This window comes from Anoplopoma fimbria, chromosome 5 (genome assembly GCF_027596085.1).
Source record: "Anoplopoma fimbria isolate UVic2021 breed Golden Eagle Sablefish chromosome 5, Afim_UVic_2022, whole genome shotgun sequence".
NCBI classification, from domain to species: Eukaryota; Metazoa; Chordata; class Actinopteri; order Perciformes; family Anoplopomatidae; genus Anoplopoma; species Anoplopoma fimbria.
In genome coordinates, this window is record NC_072453.1 from 2,728,439 (window position 1) to 2,747,441 (window position 19,003).

General features: G+C 41.0%; 1 protein-coding gene across 2 annotated transcripts in view; it reads right to left on the reverse strand.

The window, feature by feature from the left end:
- The window catches only part of LOC129091357 (ras-related protein Rab-26), an 80,612-nt gene extending 66,796 nt beyond the window's left edge, over nt 1-13,816 (reverse strand). For both annotated transcript variants that reach the window (XM_054598943.1, XM_054598942.1), the window contains exons 1-2: nt 13,344-13,816; nt 11,240-11,350 (exon numbers count right to left, since the gene is read on the reverse strand). In XM_054598943.1, the coding sequence (XP_054454918.1) occupies nt 11,240-11,350; nt 13,344-13,520 (288 nt within the window). In that variant the 5' untranslated portion in view covers nt 13,521-13,816. The remainder of the gene's footprint in view (nt 1-11,239; nt 11,351-13,343) is intronic.
- Between the last annotated feature and the right edge of the window lie 5,187 nt (nt 13,817-19,003).

The window sequence follows — 19,003 nt, forward strand, 5'->3', positions numbered from 1 at the left end:
CCCAAATATTCTGTGACAGCTGTAAGTGTTACGTCTGTGTAAATAATTTGTAGGAACCAATTGAAAAGTATTGTAGTGTGAAGCTGTGCAGCGGTGAGCCGAAAAGGCAAATCCAGACGAGATCAACCCAGATGGAGAGAACAGGAGTGAATACAGCTGTGTTGTGATTACTCATTACTGTGACAAATTACAGACTGAGACAAATTCTTTCCTCACAGTTTTCTGAAAAAAGGAGTTTGTTAACAATCCTTTTTCCTGTCCATCCATTAATTCACTCACACACACAAGGAAACACAAGCTCAAAAAACAGAAACATCATCTGTCATCTTTGAGTAGAGCAAGTCCCACACGACACGCTGTTGTTGTTAAATTGGAAAGCAATTCTTTTGATTTATTTCCCATCACCGCCTCCTTACTTTCAAATTTCTAATTATAAATGTCATCTTCACCAGTGACGACAGTAACCTGAGGGGCAGCAGTCGACTCCTCAAAGTCAAATTCAGATTTATTTATAAAAACACATTAGAACGACTTGATCAAAGACCGTACGAACCCAGAACAAATATAAACTCACAGGCGCATGAGAGACTGCCGGTTGCCAGTTTGGATTCATGCACTTGCAGAGACAAAGGGGTATGGGGAAAGTGAATGAGCAGTGTGGCCCTCTGCTTCAACAACTCAACAGTTGTGGTGCGCTTTAACAAAAGCATGAATGTGTGTAATTGAATTGGGAAGCTACCGGATGTGCATTTTTTTTTTCTAACTCTGAGGAGGAAGCAGGATGATTCTCATAAAGACACATATGTTTAGTCATCTAAGTGCCAACTTCAGTGCTAATGCAATAAACTGATGTTTGAATAGAGGAGGAGGGGAAAAAGTATGAAGGTTTGGCCGGCATACAATCATATCTTGTTTCATACTTTTTTATTATTCTTGTTTCGATCTTATTTTTCTACTTATGTATCTTGTTTGTTCATTTTCAATATCTACCCCATTGCTGTAATCCTGCAAATTTCCCTGCTGTGGGACTAATAAAAGGATTATCTTATTTTATCAGATAGAGTTGGGCTTTTAAAATTCAGCCATTAACATGATCTTTCTCTAACCTCAATCAAGTTGTTTCAAATGCTTCATGTTCACCATACTTCACCAGACTAGTTTAAGGCTGCATAGAGTATTTCCTGTCTCTGCTAGCGTGAAAGACTAAACAGTAACTATGGTTACTCAAAATGTTACGGAGGCGTGGCCCATGTGCCAACTGACTGACTTTTGGTAAGTATTGGCCAATTAATCAGCTACAGGTGTTCCAAAGTATCGTTGTTATATCGGCCATAAAATCCCCCTTTTGCTCGACCTATCCTGGAACATCACTGTGTGCTAACTGCTCAGCACCAAACAGCAGACAGATAAAATGAGCAACTAGCTGGAGAACATTTAGCAGATAAAGAAACAGATATTTCCTTCAGGTGGACGCAAACACAACTCCAAATGAAAGCTTAAGTTGCTTTCTGTTTGTTGGATGTGTTAATAGCTGTGCCAATGGCGAATACAAATTCCCACACCCTCCCCAAAAATGTAAAGCTTTGACTATGCACTGTTAAAAGTCTTTGCATCTTTCTTTTACACATTTTCTATGTTTATAAATGTTAAAATAGGTTTGATGTAAATTCCATAATGGCTTCAAAGCCATTTTAATAATGCCATATAATTCTGGTGAAGAAATACTGAAACACCTTTATTATATCCCAGCATTTTGTGTCATGAGAAAGAAATCTGCTCTCCATGTGAACCTTTTTGTGGTGCACAGATCAACACGTTAACCCTGACTTGCTCCAGTGGAGCTGTTCTTTGGACTTCAGCGGAGGACTGTGATTGAACTGGAATGCCCCCAATTCTGGGCGCACTGAACTGTGAGAGTGTGAAGCAAAGCGATGCCGAGACCAAACCTGCCCTGGACGACTACCCAACCTTCCCTCAGTCCAGCCCTGAAGCTCCAAAAAGCCTGAAAGCCATCTGCCAGCCCAACGAGCAGAATCTGGTAGAGGCCGTTGCAGCGCATTCATTGATTTACAACGTCGTCATGGTTACTGCTCCATAACAACCGTCTCCTGGGAGCCGAACAAGCACTTGAGGAGTCGTGTGACGAAAAAGGAAAATAGGTAAAAACCAAGCAGATCAACACGCCTGTGTGTGTGCTTTTGTCAAATGTTTATCTGTCACCAGGTCATCAGGTCTACTGTGCCACTTTACAACTAACAAAACCTCCATCATATTACATAACAAGAATCTAAATGTAAATGAAACCCCACAGCAAAGAGGATTAGGACTGAAGGGAACGAGTGATCGGTTATGTAAGAGTAGAGAAAATGTGGCTTTGACTTTGAACTGTTCCTAGTGTTGTTTGGTCCCGTGGCGGCTTATTAGCATCAGTGTGTTTCATCATTTTGCTTATTCATGAATACTGGAGAACATCTGCATACGGCTTATTTTCAGCCGACACCGCAAGAGTAGAGCGGGCAATGTGGTGCAGACCGGCGGGAGGCGTTTTGACAGCGATGATGCTGACGATCCATTCTGTACTTTTATTTTGTTTTATTCTTAGTTTGGTGGTTTTTAAGTGAAGTTTGATTGTCATTCAAACTGGTTTTCAATTTAGAGCATTTTAACTTCAAGTTCAATGGAAGGAAAAGAATGATGGATGACAACTTTAACAGCTTCAACACTGAACAGTTCTCCAACTGCCAAGGCCACTTTTGAATGTCATGATTATATTTTTTTAATAGTATTAAGTAAGAATGTAAACGGAATGTGCTCAAGGTATTAGTGAAAGGTGAACTTAATGTATCCGTCTGCAGTTAAGGAACGTTAGCAGCGATAAATCTCAGGACAATTGACAACGTTACGTATGGAAATTGTTGCTGTGTGAGTAGATCCTGGTAAAGCAGGAAGAGGTCAATGATTCATCCAACACTAACAAATAAACCAACTGTGTGTGATTGTGTGGATAAGAGATTGATCTGTGTCTGTTTGAGTGTGAATGTTTGTACATGCGCATGCATGATGTAGACCTACTTTCATATTGTGGACAGAAAATTGCCTTTGGGGAGCACCTGTGCATCGTAACCATGACAACCAATGTTGTCCAGTGTAGTCAGCGGTAGATTACCAAGCGGGCAGTCGAGCATAAAGATGTTTTGAAAGAAATCAGCTGATTTGCCAGCAGTCTGAGCATAGCTACAGTCATTACCGGGAGAATTGAGATGAACAGCCACAAACAAAAGGCGTTCCAGGATCGATGGATGACGTCGTAACCATGACAACCAATGTTGTCCAGTGTGGTCAGCGGTAGATTACAGAGCGGGCAATCGAGCATAAAGATGATTTGAAAGAAATCAGCTGATTTGCCAGCAGTCTGAGCAAAGCTACAGTCATTACCGGGAGAATTGAGATGAACAGCCACAAAAAAAAGGCGCTCCAGGATCTATGGATGATGTTTGGGGGCCTGAAGGGCCACTGAGGGACTGCAATCATCATCATCAGTCCTCTGCTGACTGAGTAGGCTCTGTCGATCATACTACTGTGTTCTAGTACACTTCATACACTTGCATTCAAGATGTGTAGAAATACAGATTAACATGCATGCAGGTACAGGCTTGTACAATGATTACTGTTGATGTGTGTGTGTGTGTGGGGGGGGCATGGTACTGAGACCATGGCTTGCATCAGTAGGATTGCCAGCTCTAAAATCAACACATATATAATAAACACACTGTTGCAACATTTCCCCACTAAGAATGCACTGGGACCAGCAGCCAGACTACTCAAGGAGCTACGGGAACAGTTTGAATGACAACGGGCAACTAAGTTCACTACCTTTCAAAATGTCATGAATCTCATTATAAACTACTACACTAAACTTGTAGACCTAAATTTAATCGCTGCCTTTTTAACACGCCTCAACATTGTCTCGGAAACAGTCTGAAAGAGAAATGTGACGTTTTCGGATCATTCTCAGAGCAGTCACTGCGAGTTTTACCTCTTTTCCTTTACCGAAGAGGATAAACATGTTGAGAGTGATTTCTTTATTATCTGCTCACTCCTTCCGCCATCTGGCATCACCACAAACTCTGAAAGCTTTAGCTCCATTTCCTCTGGGTAAATAATTTGTTTCGTGCCATAAAGCAATTCAGCATATTTCTTCTCCAAATATAAAATGGACGTAAGAGGCTCTCTGCCTTGCTCTATTTTGGTGTGAAGTTTAGGTGAAAGGTTTGCAAACTCTGGAACATAATGCTCTTGCTGCAAAGTTAGTTCTTTTTTATGTAAGTCGTAGGTGTAGAGGACACAGGACAAACTGTATGTTGGAAGTTATTTCTCTTCCAACATCTGCCACAAACATTAAATTTAAAAAACCTGAGCTCCATTTGCTCTGGAAGAACAGCAACTTTTTCCTGTTTTGTGCAGTAAAGCAATACAGCAATTGCCCCCACATATCCAACCCAGTGTGTTACAGTAACATATAAAAAAGTAATCAGTTCAAATCTCAAGTCATGGTTATTATGAAGCGCGTGCAAATTTACAAGCTAAACCTTTAACTCCTGTCGCTAATGCTAATGGGCTATGTTGTTGCAGGAATTTAAAACAAACAAACAAAAAATGTCAAATAAACGATAAACTTCACAATCTAGATTCATGATCTGGCTAGTTACATTTTAGAATTTAAGTATTCTGATTGAAGATGTATTCTCTTTACCCAAAGCTGTCACTCCTGACAGAGTAGGTCGCAAGTTGTCGCACAGACGCGCACATGAAAAGATAGCGTGCAAACCGAGCTACATGGCAATTAGCTTTAAAAGGCGGTGAGGGTGGTCAGTGTGATCCTCCCGTCATGCTCTGAAAGGCCACACCAAAAGAAACCATCTGCGTCAGTGTGAGCTGTTTGCTTAATGATCAGGTGGCCCGGTGCTGTGCTGCATCATTTCAGCCAGAGTGAACAGGTGATGAAAGGGAGGAAAGCCATACTATGGAAATGAGGGGTAGCACACATCATTAAATGCACACACACACACGCACACGCACACACACGCACACACACACACGCACACGCACACACACGCACACGCATCATGGACAGTGGGGACGAGAAGCAGAAATACACCCTGCTATTCTAATGACGGGGAAACAGAGAAACCTCAGCAGCAATTCTAACAATCATTATCCAAGGGATGGACAGAAAAAAGGAGAGTCTGAGAGTTAGAAGTTTGATTTCTGACTCATTTCGTTCGTTCAGCAGAAATATAAATAGATGAACAAAAGCAGGCTGAAGTTAAGTTGCACTCTTTCCCCAAAAACTATTTTTTCTACATGTCGGTGACTCGCTTTCCTTGTTTTCCAGTATAAAAAGGTCACACCGCTGCCCATTCCGAATGTTGCAAAAGAGCCAGGTTTTTAATGCCGCTGTTCTTGCAGCTACAATAAACTGCAGATAGTTTTCTGTGTTTCTGTCCAAGTTTATCTGCTGCTATAAAATGTTTTAACAACGGCGCCTTACGGACACAAAACATCCAGCAATTTAGTTTGACACCATATGCTCGCTGTGAGAATTCAGGTTGGAGGGGAGTTTAATTCCAGCAAAGCTGAAAAGCTGGTTAATTTGGTAGACGTGTGAACGGATAACAAGCTCGTTTGGTTCCACTACTGTCGGAACTTTTAGTCAGAACTTTGTAGCTTTAGCTTCTCACACTGCCCACAAACAGTCAGACAAATGTACAGAAAAACTACTGACAAAGTAATTTAACAACACAGACAAGAGCAAGCTGGACTGTCCATACTTAACTGTGAAGTTATAAGTTATGCAAAAGTTATACGTATGCAAGTACTGTTCTCTACAACTCTGCCAAACAGCTTTAAGCGACAAATTAGCCTTTTCTTGATGTTGACTTTGTGACATATTATCTTTAAGAACATTGCACTTCAGATAAAAATATATTTTTCCCTCCATTTCAATTAAGCACAAAGATGTCCTCTGCTGCACTGTGTGAGCCCCAAGCTACCAATGCACAACCACAAATGTATTACATCTCCTCAAATATCACAGAAAGGAGTGAATAACAGAAATTAATTTTTGGGTTATTTGCACTCTGGTCAAGTACCCAAGAAGTTTGTTGCAGCTCGTCAACAATTCCATCACACGTCGTCTCTCTTAAGGTATTTAACAAAAGAGAAAAAAACAAAACATGTTTGTTCAGAAAAGTCATTCAAAAGTGTGTGTGTGTGTGTGTGTGTGTGTGTGTGTGTGTGTGTGTGTGTGTGTGTGTGTGTGTGTGTGTGTGTGTGTGTGTGTGTGTGTGTGTGCACCTTGTGTTCTACATGGGACACTCTTGACAGCAAGTGATTTAACCGAACATGTTGATCCCGTCCACTGACTTTTCTCTCTACAGAGACAGAGAAGTGGCTTCTGCTGTTTAAAAATAGCATCCCGTCATGTAACATCCACTACAGAAGCCTTTAGCAGTGCAGTACTAGCTCCACTCATTTTTTGGATTGATACCATTCTGCTAAATAACATTTACGAAACCAAGCAGAACCATACAGATCATTTTCATGTCTACGTACATTATGTCCTTATCATATGTTAAGTAAGCAGGCCGATTTCAAAAGAGTGCAAGAGTGTTATGCAGTCTCAATAGACCAAGAGTTTCTAAAAATAAAACTCTTTCAACCAACAGATCTGTTACAAAGTACTCTAGACATTAAAGAGATATATACAAAGCGGGATATAAAAGAGAAGCCAGATAGAGGAAGCACAGTGTGACTGTGTCTTTTTTAAAACCTTCTTAAATTTTAAACCTTTTAGATCTGCAGGCTAAATATGAAGCTAAAACCAGGAGATGGTTAGCTTAGCTCAGTATTTAGACTGGGAACAGAAAAACCTCTAAAGTTCACTGACGTGAATTAAACCAATCACAGTTTTATCTTCCATTACCTTTAAAAAGTTAGGTGCATCTGCAAGCACCGCCAAATCGTTGGGCAAAAATAGTAGTTTTTGAAAGGTTAACGCCAACATTTATGGTATGAAGCAGAATACTTTGTTAGATAAAAACATGTTGTGAATTTTGTAAATTCTTACATCTATCTTTTTTTCAATACAACATGACTTTTGGACTTCACAACATTAGTAAGTTATTGAAAGTTTTGGGTAAAAAAAAAAAAAAAAAAGAAGCTGATCAGCATTCAAATGTTGTTTTATAATAAAAATGAGAGGGGGGTCGGGGGGGGGGGGGGGGGGCATTGAATATAGCTTGAATATATGTTTGATGTATAGATTCCATTGTTTTCCAATTTTTGTAAAATAAATTATAAAAGAATTTCAACTTCAACTTTTTTTTTCTTGAATTATGGCATGGTAAATGTGTTTCACTGCACAAGACATTTTGAGCTCTATCCATGATTGTGCTGTTTCCATAGAGGTGCAGGACTTTTATATTGCAGTAAAATCAAGGCCACAGAGAGTAAAATATGACAAGAGCAAAACAAAAAGCACCCCAACACACCCATGGGCACACAGATGGGTGCAAGTACATTTGCTGCTTACACAATGTGGGCGCTGGGCGTGAAAACGACAACTGCGTCCATCTGAAACTAGCAATGACAGTTGCGCTGTAAGAAAGGTTGCTATATATATCATTGTATTAACTCAACTCATTTTTAGATTAATACCATTATTATGACTTTCTCGACAGTTAACAATCAGAGATCTCATTTTTACACTTCAGTTTTTGTACGGATTAAACAAACAACATATCTGTCAGAGACTTTTAGAAGTACTGGTAGGCAGATTATGTTCTCTTTGTTGCCTATTTGGGTCAGACCGAGTCTAGTTGTTTTTTATGCTAAGCTAAATTTACACTCTAATGGCTCTAGTTTCATGTTTATCATACAGACATGAAAGTGGCAGGAATCGTCTCATATAAATCTCAACAAGAAAGTGAAATATCCCAAAGTGCATTGCGCAAAATGTCAAACTAACTAAAAGAGTCCTTACAAGCATGGAAGTACGAATGTGTGAATGTGAGTGCTGATGTTAGTGTACACTGTAAAATAGAGAAAACGACAAAGAAAATTGTGTGATTCCAGTTATGTATGGTGTGGCTGCAAAATGACCAAATCAATTATTCATCACAGTAATCTGCTCACACTGTCACCTCTCAGTACTGTACCGGGGAGGACGGTCCCATGGTGTACTGTAGGAGTGATAACGAGAGCACAAACAAGACAAAGCAGCCCCACATTATACCGATAGCTTCCAACACATTTAATGAAGTAGCAATTCACAGAGACTTTCACTAGGCTTTGTCAGGCAAACAATAAAGTATTTTGATCCCGATGCTGTTTGTTTATGGAAGTGATAACGACCAGTTCTCCCTGCAAAGTTTGCAAAATCGTTCTTCCATGAACGCAGATTGAGGATCTTTTTTCCTATTTTTATGTTGATTGCGTATGGAAAGGTTGTTCTGTTATCTTTAGCCTAAAGCACAGTTGTGGCTGTATAATGTTATTGCTGCAGGAAAGTGGCTCCCTTGCTTTGGACATCCTTGCTTTGTACTTTAACCTCGACCTTCTGCTGAGGTGTCGCCTGTGGAACTGGTTTCCCAGGTGAGAATTCAGATTAAGTAACAACCAAATGACTGGGAAAATATACCAAATTATGTAGCATGCTTTACACGTAGTGTTCTCCTGTTAACGTACCATGCCGCGGAGTTCCCTACTTATTAACACACACCCTGGGTAAAAGTATGTTTTCAGAGTTATTACCCTGGAGTTTAACCTCTTTTTACTTTTTCACTTGTTCTACTGTAAGTCGCTGGGGATGAAAGCGTCTGTGAAACTGGCCTGAGAATACCTCCTACGGGAAAGGTTTTTCAAAACAGCTTTGTCAGATTCTGCAGTTATAGTGAACTTGCTTTAAGCAACCCCAAAGTAAAAGACTGAACAGGGTCACTGCTTCTGTTCCACTGCTGTGACTCCTTAAGTAAAGCTGTTTTTTTAACTGCCACTGTAACCGTTGTTTAGATTTCCCCCAGGGCACAATGGGCAGGTAGTGGGTTAGCCATTGGCAGTAAACGAAGGATTAGAGCGTCAATAAATAACCTCACTTTAAATTAGCTTTTTAATTTAGCATAATTCAGTTCAAATGTATAATCTCCCATTGGGGAGATCTGGGGTCCCTCGCAGAGACAAAGGAAGAGAACCAGCATAGAGACTTATAAAGCTCTATTGTTACAGCTGCATGGCATGTCTTATTAGAGTATAGAAGCACCCATCTTGTCAATTTGCCTTGTTGGCCTCACTTAATCTTTAAACCCAGAATAGTGCAAAAAAAGGAAGTGTTTGATCTCAAACTGTTTCTGATACAGCAGTGTTATAACACTACTCAGACAAATCTAGACTCCCCAGTTTGCAGTTTTCCTCCCAGCTTTCTTTAACTTCCTTTGATGGGAATTGTCAGACTGTCACGACCACGTTGGGAAACATGATTGTTCTGCATAAATGCCTAAAAAGATATATCATTTTTTTGTCCAATCATAGCCTAGCAGGCACAGCAGGCCTGTCAGGCTTTATAGTATATGGAGCTTCAGTAAGAGTGATATTCGCCATCAAAATGATGTGGCATGTCAATTCTCTTAATTTATTATCTCCAAAACAACAGTGTAAAAAGTGTATCCACTGTAATACAAGCTGCAAATGTTTGAATGTCTGGCTAATTAGCTTAACTACCAACAGTTAGCACTGGGCGATATGGCTTATGAATAATGTTTTCATATTTTCAGGGTTTATCTCGAAATATGCTTTACGCTGCTCAAATAAATTAAGGGAACAAGTCAATTAAACCTCTGGAATATCGATCTGTCCAGTTAGGAAGTGAAGCAGATGTGAAACAATTTCACGTCCTCTGGTGCAAATGAAAGTGACAACAGGTGGACAGGTGAGGCAACAGCAAGACGTTCCCAAAAAAGGAATGGCTTTGCAGGTGGTTGCCACAGACTATTTCTCTCTCCTCATCATTCCTGGAAGAATTGTTTTCTCTAGTTTTGCATTTTGCTAGTGCCGTTGTCACTACTGGTAGCATGACATGGAACCTGCAGTCCATTCAGGTTGCACAGCACAGTCTTAAACACTATAATGCTATTTTTCGGGTGCATATTTTTATCTCAAGTTACAGTAACAACATGTTTACATGCGTTAATGCTCATAACCCGCCTTGTTATTCTCATCCTGGCTGTCCTGCAGCACCTCTTCTCAATCTCTCTCTGAAATGCTCCGTTGTAGCGCTTGCTCCTCCCTCCAGAAAGCAAAGTCTGCTCTGATTGGTCAGCTAGTCGGCTCCGAGTTTTACGTCACTACAAGTGAAGGAGAGAATTCAAACGAGCCGTTTCAGGCAGCTCAGGAGCATTGATTCTGAGGGGGAGGGTAACTCCTTTTAGGCGTGGACTTCAGGTTTTACACTCTACGGACCTTTTACATGTACAAAATATATAAAACACACTAAAGGAGAGGGAAAAAGTGGAAAAGCACAATAGGGCCACTTTAAGTTTGGGGAGATGCCAGGAGACGGTCCATTATACGAGGGAGCTGGACAGGGCCGTAGAAGGATAACAACCCAGCAGCCGGACCTGTATCTGCTCCTTTGTGCAAGGAGGAACAGGAAATACACTGCCACAGCCCAACAAAATGACCTCCAGAGGGCTACTCATGTTCATGTTTCTGACCAAACTGTCAGAAACGGACTCAATGAGGCTGGCATGAGGGCCCGACGTCTAAAATGATGCTGCTCTGGGTTTGCATGCAAGTGAGCGTACTCGGATGACACTCTGACACATCGTGTGTGTGACTCTTTTATACTGGCACTGATTGGGACACCCCACAAATATAAAAGAATCACACACATAGATCCACATGTCCACTATGAAGTAGTGTGATATTAGCAAACAACAACGTAAAGAAACAGAAATCATTTTCAGCCCAATCACAGTGTAGACAAACCACTAAGTTAAAGAAAAGTTAGTTTGATCAGAGACTGATCAAGCACTGGGTGTTTCAATACCTCAGTTATCTTGAGCTGCAACTTGGGGGCCGAAAAAACTTAAAGTTGGCTGGAGCAGCGATGATGAAAACATTCCTACACCTTAAATTGTACTTTATACACTTTTCCTCCGACCGTGTGTGTGTGTTTGCTTACCCTGAAGTCGATGCCCACAGTGGAGATGAAGCTCCCGGCTAGAAAGGCTCCATCTTTGAAGCGAACCAGCAGACAGGTCTTCCCGACACCTGAATCCCCCACCAACATCACCTGAGACACCGACCGACAGACAGACAGACAGACAGACAGAAAGGAGGTGAATGGGCTTGGATGATACAAGTCAAAGTCCTGTGTGTGTGTGAGTGTGTTTGTGAAGTCGTTTGAGGTAGGGGAAGGACACAGCTCAGGTGTGAACTTATCTACAAATACACAGGAGTGTTAAGGTAAGACAACACAACATACACACACATATATACACACTCCCCAAACTCCCATCTACAGAGGAAACAGAGCGTCTCACTCAGTCCAGAGGGAGAGAGCAGATTGTACAGACCAATGGGACAGAGAGGGGGAGAGGTGGGAGCCAGAGTTTGTTTGTTTCCCTTTTTTCTCCCATGAGACAACACAAAACTCTGTTCTCTTTTGTGCCATTTGATATGTCGGAGTATCCATCTATTGCATCAGCAGTATTACACTCTGATATGGAGGTTTAATGTGTTTGACTATGAGCGGAGTTGATATCTGTGACACCGAGCTGTCGTGTGCATTATATAAAGTCAAGGTTCAGCATGGAGCAGTGATCTTGGCAGGCCTGTCATACAGGAACAATTGTTAATCGGGGTGCAGAATTAATAACAGCTGCCACCCACATGATGGAAATTTAGATTTGCATATGCTCAATGCTAATTAGCATTAGTCTTCATCATGTCCATCTGACACCTTGTTTTTTGATTATATTCTTTGTGTCGCTGCTATACAGTCAATAGGGCTTCAAATTATTATTGTTTTCATTATCAGTTAATTTGTCGATTATATGTTTCAATTTCAATCTTATTGTCTCAAGAAAAAGGGAAAATGCAAGCAAGTATTTGGCAGCTTTGGATGATAAAAAGACCTGTTTAGCCGGTAGCAACACTATGATGTAATAAAATCCCTGCAGAGACATAAAGTGTGTAAAGGATTATTTTTTTCAATGATGTTTTTCATTTATATGTACATGTTAAGCCCTGAAAATGTATTGCTATGGTAAAAAAAAATAAAAAATGAAATCAGCTGGTGCATTTTGGGAGTGTGGAGAAGCAGCGAGATGTTTTGTCATTATGTCCACTGCTACTAAACAAAAAGCCCACCTCCTGTGCTGCTAGTAATTGATCTCATACATAACAGAAAGCACTCTCCACCATCGCATTACATTATTACACTGGATTATAGTTGTGGTGGACTTAATGTTCCTGTTGGACAATGTAGCTGTCCTTCCTAAACTTTTGTATTTGCAGGGACCAGAGTAGAGACACAGTGGATATACCTTATTGTGCTTCACAGTTTTGAGATTGAACATGGGCGAACACAAATCTACTTCAAAATTAATTTGGGGCCGTGCCAGTGGGAAATAATGTTGTAATTATACACATAGTACTGCACAGGCACATTTATGGAAGCCCATTTCCGCCAAGAACATCAGACATGAAAGGCTATGCATATTAAAGAATACAAAATATGCATGTTAAATCACATTACAAACAAATCAAAGTCACAATATATGCAAAATATGAAATAATGAGTCCAGTTTGAACCTACACTTGGCGAGTATAATATGTTAAATACTGAGCCACAATTGTAATTCAGTGCCCAAAACTAAGATAAGATACTTTAAGTCAAAACTTTCTCAGTCAAAAATCATTTGACACTTAATACAAATTTTTTGTTCTTATCCTATCAAACTTTTCAGGTAGCTGGGCTCTTTCTTTTCTTTTCCTTCTGGACATAAGTTTCCATAAGCACCTGTCTCACTTGTCCCTGAAAACGTTCACAAAGTGTTTACAAAAGAGGACAACTAAACATGAACACACCTTGCTTTAATCTAATCTAAAAGTTTACTTGAATTCAGCCACACACACATATTTTAAATCATGGAAACGACAATGCCAAATAAGGAGAATTTCAACTTGAAAAGACAGACCAACTCATCGGTTGTTTGATTGGCCGCTTGCAACCTCGCACCTGTGATCATTTACCAATTGATTAACTTGATTTGTCCGCTCACCTTGAAGGCGATGTCATAAAACTCCCCGCTGTTGCTGATGGACGGTCTGCTGGGATAAACCAGTCCGGAGGACGGAGCTGCGGCGGCGGCCAGACCTCTGCCCGTCCTCCCGCTGCCCGGTGACGCTTTGGGGCTCTTGGAGCTCCCTTTGCCCTTCACTGCCTTCTTCCTGGACATGGCTCCAAACAAACCTGTTCGTTCTCCGAGCGGTTCAGATGAGGAGAGTTTTTGAAATACCTTTTTCACCTTTCGGAGTTGTGGTCGAGGCGAAATAAGTTCACCTGTGCGTCAAAATCATGACGGACAGATACTGTGTTGTAAAGGGAAACAGCTGGTGTCCCGGTGGAGCAGCTGGATGGTTCTCAGTGTGAGAGTCTGGTCCACGATGTAAACAGCTTCACTCCTCCCTCCCAAGTATTGTGATGTTGTGAGCGCATGAAGGCATGGTTGTCTCAGTGCGTCTGTGGAGAAAATCCAACCTAAAACCAAAAGAATATACTTTACCTGTAATCTCAATCTGTCAATACCAAAAAAAATAAAGATCTCTCTAAAATTGGACTAAGAACACCCCTCAATTTAAGATGTGACATTTCTGATGCCACAGTTTTTTTTTTTTTTAATGTTAATCACACTAAATATTTTTTCTGATTAATCTCAATCTATGTCAATACCAAAAAAAATAAAGATCTCTCTAAAATTGGACTAAGAACACCCCTCAATTTAAGATGTGACATTTCTGATGCCACAGTTTTTTTTTTTTTAATGTTAATCACACTAAATATTTTTTCTGATTAATCTCAATCTATGTAAATACCAAAAAAAAATAAAGATCTCTCTAAAATTGGACTAAGAACACCCCTCAATTTAAGATGTGACATTTCTGATGCCACAGTTTTTTTTTTTTTTTATGTTAATCACACTAAATATTTTTTCTGATTAATCTCAATCCAAATAATTGTCAGTTGACAATCTCCATAATGTTTCATAATGAACTGCCTGGCATCTGGTATGTAAATAACACAACTGCCCAATCTGTAATGAGGCTGTGGCGTAGTGGAGAGCAAGGTAGTTTTCCCAATCAGAGGGTCGGTGGTTCGATACCCGGCTTCGGCAGTCGATGTGTCCTTGGGCAAGACACTTAACCCCAAGTTGCTCCTGAAGGCTTGCCATCGGTGTGGACTGGAAGTGAATGAATGTTAGTTAGAGTCTGATGGTGGCACCTTGCATGGTAGCCTGTCATCAGTGTGTGAATGGGTGAATGATATGTAATATACTACTGATTGTAAGTCGCTTTGGATAAAAGCGTCTGCTAAATGACTGTAATGTAATGTAATGATAGAACTGAGTTATACAGTGTAATGGAAATGCAATGTGAATTCTAGTTTTAGGGTGTATTTTTCTTTTAAAGGCGCAGATCTGTGTGACAGCTTGTAATTGGAAGCTTTCCACTTTCTCCACAGACATGTTATGATTTAAGGCTAAATCACTGTAGTCCCAATATCCAGACCGCTCCCTCTGCTTTCTGGGTAATGGTGCACAGGTGCAGCAGGCGTTCAGCAGGCGTTCAGCAGGCAGGCGTGCTGTAAAATGAGGGACTTTGTGGCTGAATGGAGTGTGTTTTCCCAGTGTGGTCGGCAGGTGCATGTTTTACATAAAGCATTTGGGATTAAGAGTTGCTCTCTAAAGCATTAATAAATATCTCATTGGTTGAATCACAGTGGCTACAGTTAATAGGAATGAAGCCCAGGGAAAAAGTCAGCTTTTATCAGTGTAAGGTGTGAAATGTATTGTGGACTTAGGCCTGGCGACAATCACAATACACAGGACTGTAGGAAAACACAGAAAACTGGGACAGAAGCTGGGTGGCATTAAAATATAAGCATATATACATATGGCAAATTTCAGTCTTCAAGTGAGTAGGTGTCCACATCAGTTATTTCTGTTTAACTCTTGTTGTATAGGAAAGGAGTCTTGCATAGTGATGAACCAAGAATTATCAACTGACAGTTCTCATCAGCATCTTTCAGCGGAAATAGCTGAGTAATATTTAGCAGAGAGCCAAATATACTAAAAGAGAAGTAAATATTAGACTTAAATTCAACAGAAGGGCAGAAACATGCTTAGTTCTCAATACCAAAATTAGAACATAGCTAGTACCAAGCATGGCGAAGGCTGAGCAGCAAGCCGCTAACGGTGCAAACAACGGCAACAGTGTTTACCTAAAGGGGGATCCTGACTGGACGCTATCAGATGTAAAGGCCATGTGAGAGCATGGCAGCATGTTGGCCATGACCTAGCCGGTGGGGCAGGTTCACACGCACTAAAAAGGCTTTCTCAGCATGCCTGGCTATGTAAACGGAACACAGAGAAGCTTAGATTACAACACAATTAGCACATATTGTTTGCTACTGTATAATTATCTGGAAAGAAAAAACAGTTCACCAAGAAGTTTGCTGTATCAATTTAAAAGTTGAAAATGTTTCTCCAGGTTTAAAGAAAAAACATCCTTTAATTTAGAGTTTGTCATGGAAGGCACTAACTTTAAATTTTAATAGAAAACCTGTAATTCTTCCCATTAATGTCAATTCAATCTAAGGGAGCCAACATCTAGTGGCCATTAGAGGATCTGCATATGGCCACTCTGCAACGACTTGAGGAGGTTGCAGCTTGTTTGCACAGTAACAGAGAGAGAGAGCTGGGTGTAAATGAATCATTTAGGCCGTGTGATTACGTGCACGTTCAAACTAGCCGTTTTGAGTTGACGTACCAGCAGAATAAATAATGTCTTGGTCATGAATTAAGAGCAAAAATGTGTGTATAAGAGAAAGCCTGCTCTCTGCAGGTACCAGATTGTGTGAAAGCAAACCATGAGTCACTCCTTATGTTTAACAGAGCTCTTAATCTTCCAGCTTCCAAACGGTCATTGTCCTGCGTCCACTGTGACGATACATACTCTATATAGCATTTTATGTAACCATGAACAGAGGGTGGTCCGTCCACTGCACTGGTGACTCATGGGAAGCGTCTTCTTCTGCAACCATACACCTCCACACCTGAGAGCTGCCCAGTACAACCAGTAGCCAGTGGGAATCTGACTGACTATTGGCTTTGTCTTGATGGCTGCGATGTGATTCACTCACTCACTTCTACTGTCCAGACTATCCCAGCAGGGAATCAAACCGACAACCCACAACCCTTTTTGGTCATAACCAGTCTTTGAGCGCTGCTGCCGCCCCCACTTTAAATATTATATCAGAGGACAACTGGGAAAATAGCGAGAGCCAAACTGGAGCTGTAGAGATGAGACGGACACATGTCCCTGCTGTCTGTTGCACAATCGTAACACGACGAATGGACGGCCACGTGATCCGGCGTGCGATCTGTAAGTCAACCATCAAAGTCACACGAAACTGCAAGAATAGCTGCGAAAGCGTTTCTGCAGGGGGAAATGTATTTGCAGTGTGAAGGCGCGGAGCACAACAAACGGGATGCGGAGACGTTTGATGAGAAGGCTATTAAAAACGGCCATGCTGTGCGAGCGGCGCATCGTCAGAACCAACAAGCTGCTAACAACACTGAGGACCACGCACACCCATCCACCACTGAGGATAATAATAGAGATCATACCTCGCTGGGTTTATTTACTCTTTCAGTCATTTTTCTATTCATATCACTGGAAGCACATAAACGGAGCCCTAGAGGTCAATATTGAATAATTAAACAACACACTACGAAATAATCATCCGTTTGTAGGATTTGGCGACATCTCATGGTGAGGTTGCACTTTGGAACTAACTGAAACTTCTCTCGTCTGCCAAGATTGTAGGATAACTAAAAGTAGTCCATTCTGGGCTACCGTAGAAACATGGTGACACAACAGGGCAGATTCCGTGAAGATGACCCACTCCACAGGTAGATATATTCGGCTCATTTTAAGGTAACGGAAACACAAGGATATAATACACTAAAGAAAACATTATGTATTAATATTTTATTCCATTTCTGCCAATAGAGCAATTCCTAAATGCTACACGCTGTTCCTTTCTGGCAGGAAGTGAGACAATTGCTAGCCAGTTAGCTTCTGTCAGGTAGAGCAACAATATCAAAGTAACTCTGAATCAACTGTGAGGCTGCTGTGGCACAAGACATGTGACAGGAAGTGGGCAACGAGTAGATGTAACCATATTTAAGATGCACTGCACGTTTTAAATAAAAGTAACATGTTTCAGGCAACTCTTTGGAAAATATCTTCATCAGGTGGGTAGAATCTAAAGCATAAAACAGGCTCAATAAATCAAAGGCAAACAAGAGTCAGAGAAGGGTTTGATAAATTAAGAAGTCAAATAATCAAAATAGGTTCTAATTAATTTGCAGACACGATATTTAGCGTTTTTGTTGTCAGTGACTAAGGTATATGGTTTTGGTGGGTAAAATGATGTTATTGGCTTAACAGACAGAGGGTAGGTCCTCCACCCAAAAATCATACAGAAAAGTACACGACACACAACTCTGTGCAGGATGGTTAACTTTGAGGAAAAGTAATTAAAACGGGAGTGATGGAGAACAGCACCATCCAGTGGCCTCTTACTGTCACTATAACTCCATGCTAATGAGGACAATGTGGGTATTTTTATCTGCTCAGCAACAAACCTTTTAAACATCCATTTCCGTATTTAAGGGTTTATTGCTGGAGCCGATCCCAGCTGTCATCGGGCGAAGGCAGGGTTTCCACCCTGGATCTCCAGTTGGAGGGCAGACATATAGAGACAGACAACCAACGCTCACATTCACACCTACGATTTAGAGTCTTCAATGAACCTAAGCTGCATGTCTTTGGACTGTGTGAGGAAGCATGAACCCACGCTGACATGCAAACTCCACACAGAAGGTTGTCAGCCTCAACCCGATGTTGCTGTGAGGCGACAGTGCTAACCACTACACCACCGTGCAACCTTTTAAACATTTTCTATTTATTTTATTTTCATTTCTTAATTTCCAATGATCTCAAGTTGGAAGTTGGCCAGTCCGAAACTCAGATAGATCATAACTCTGATGAGCATGAACACACTGCATTACCACAGCCTCAAATGTGCTGTGGCGTAAACTCAGATGCAAACAGTCAGCAAGGGCAAACAAATCAAAAAATTGGAGCAAATGAAGGAATCATGAAAACTATTAAGAATAGAGGCAGGATGCTACAGCTACAGTGACACAAAAAAAGAAAGAGAAAGAAAGCGAGACCAGCATATAAACACACTGTGGTTGACGAGGGACAGGTGAGGCTTGATGTGAAGAGGAGGAGCAGGTGTGCAGGTGACTGGAAAAGGCAGAAAAGACTGAGTGCAGATCCATCAAAAAGTATTCCTCCTGGCACTGCTATAAAATTGTAGACTTACGGAAACCAGAGATATTGTCTTTTTTAGTCTACACATTCCTCCACCATCAAAATTTGGTGCCTACATTGCCCACAATGCAACTCGATCGAGGGCGGGTATGTTGTGCTAGTAGCGGCTAATGTAGCCTGTTCCTAACCACAGCTAAGCTAGTAAATGCAAGGAGACAGAGCAACAGCCACGACATGTTCAGCCTATTCAAAACGAAATTCTATTGAAGCAGTTTTAATGTTGGAATGTTCATTCAATACTGGGCTTTCACTGACG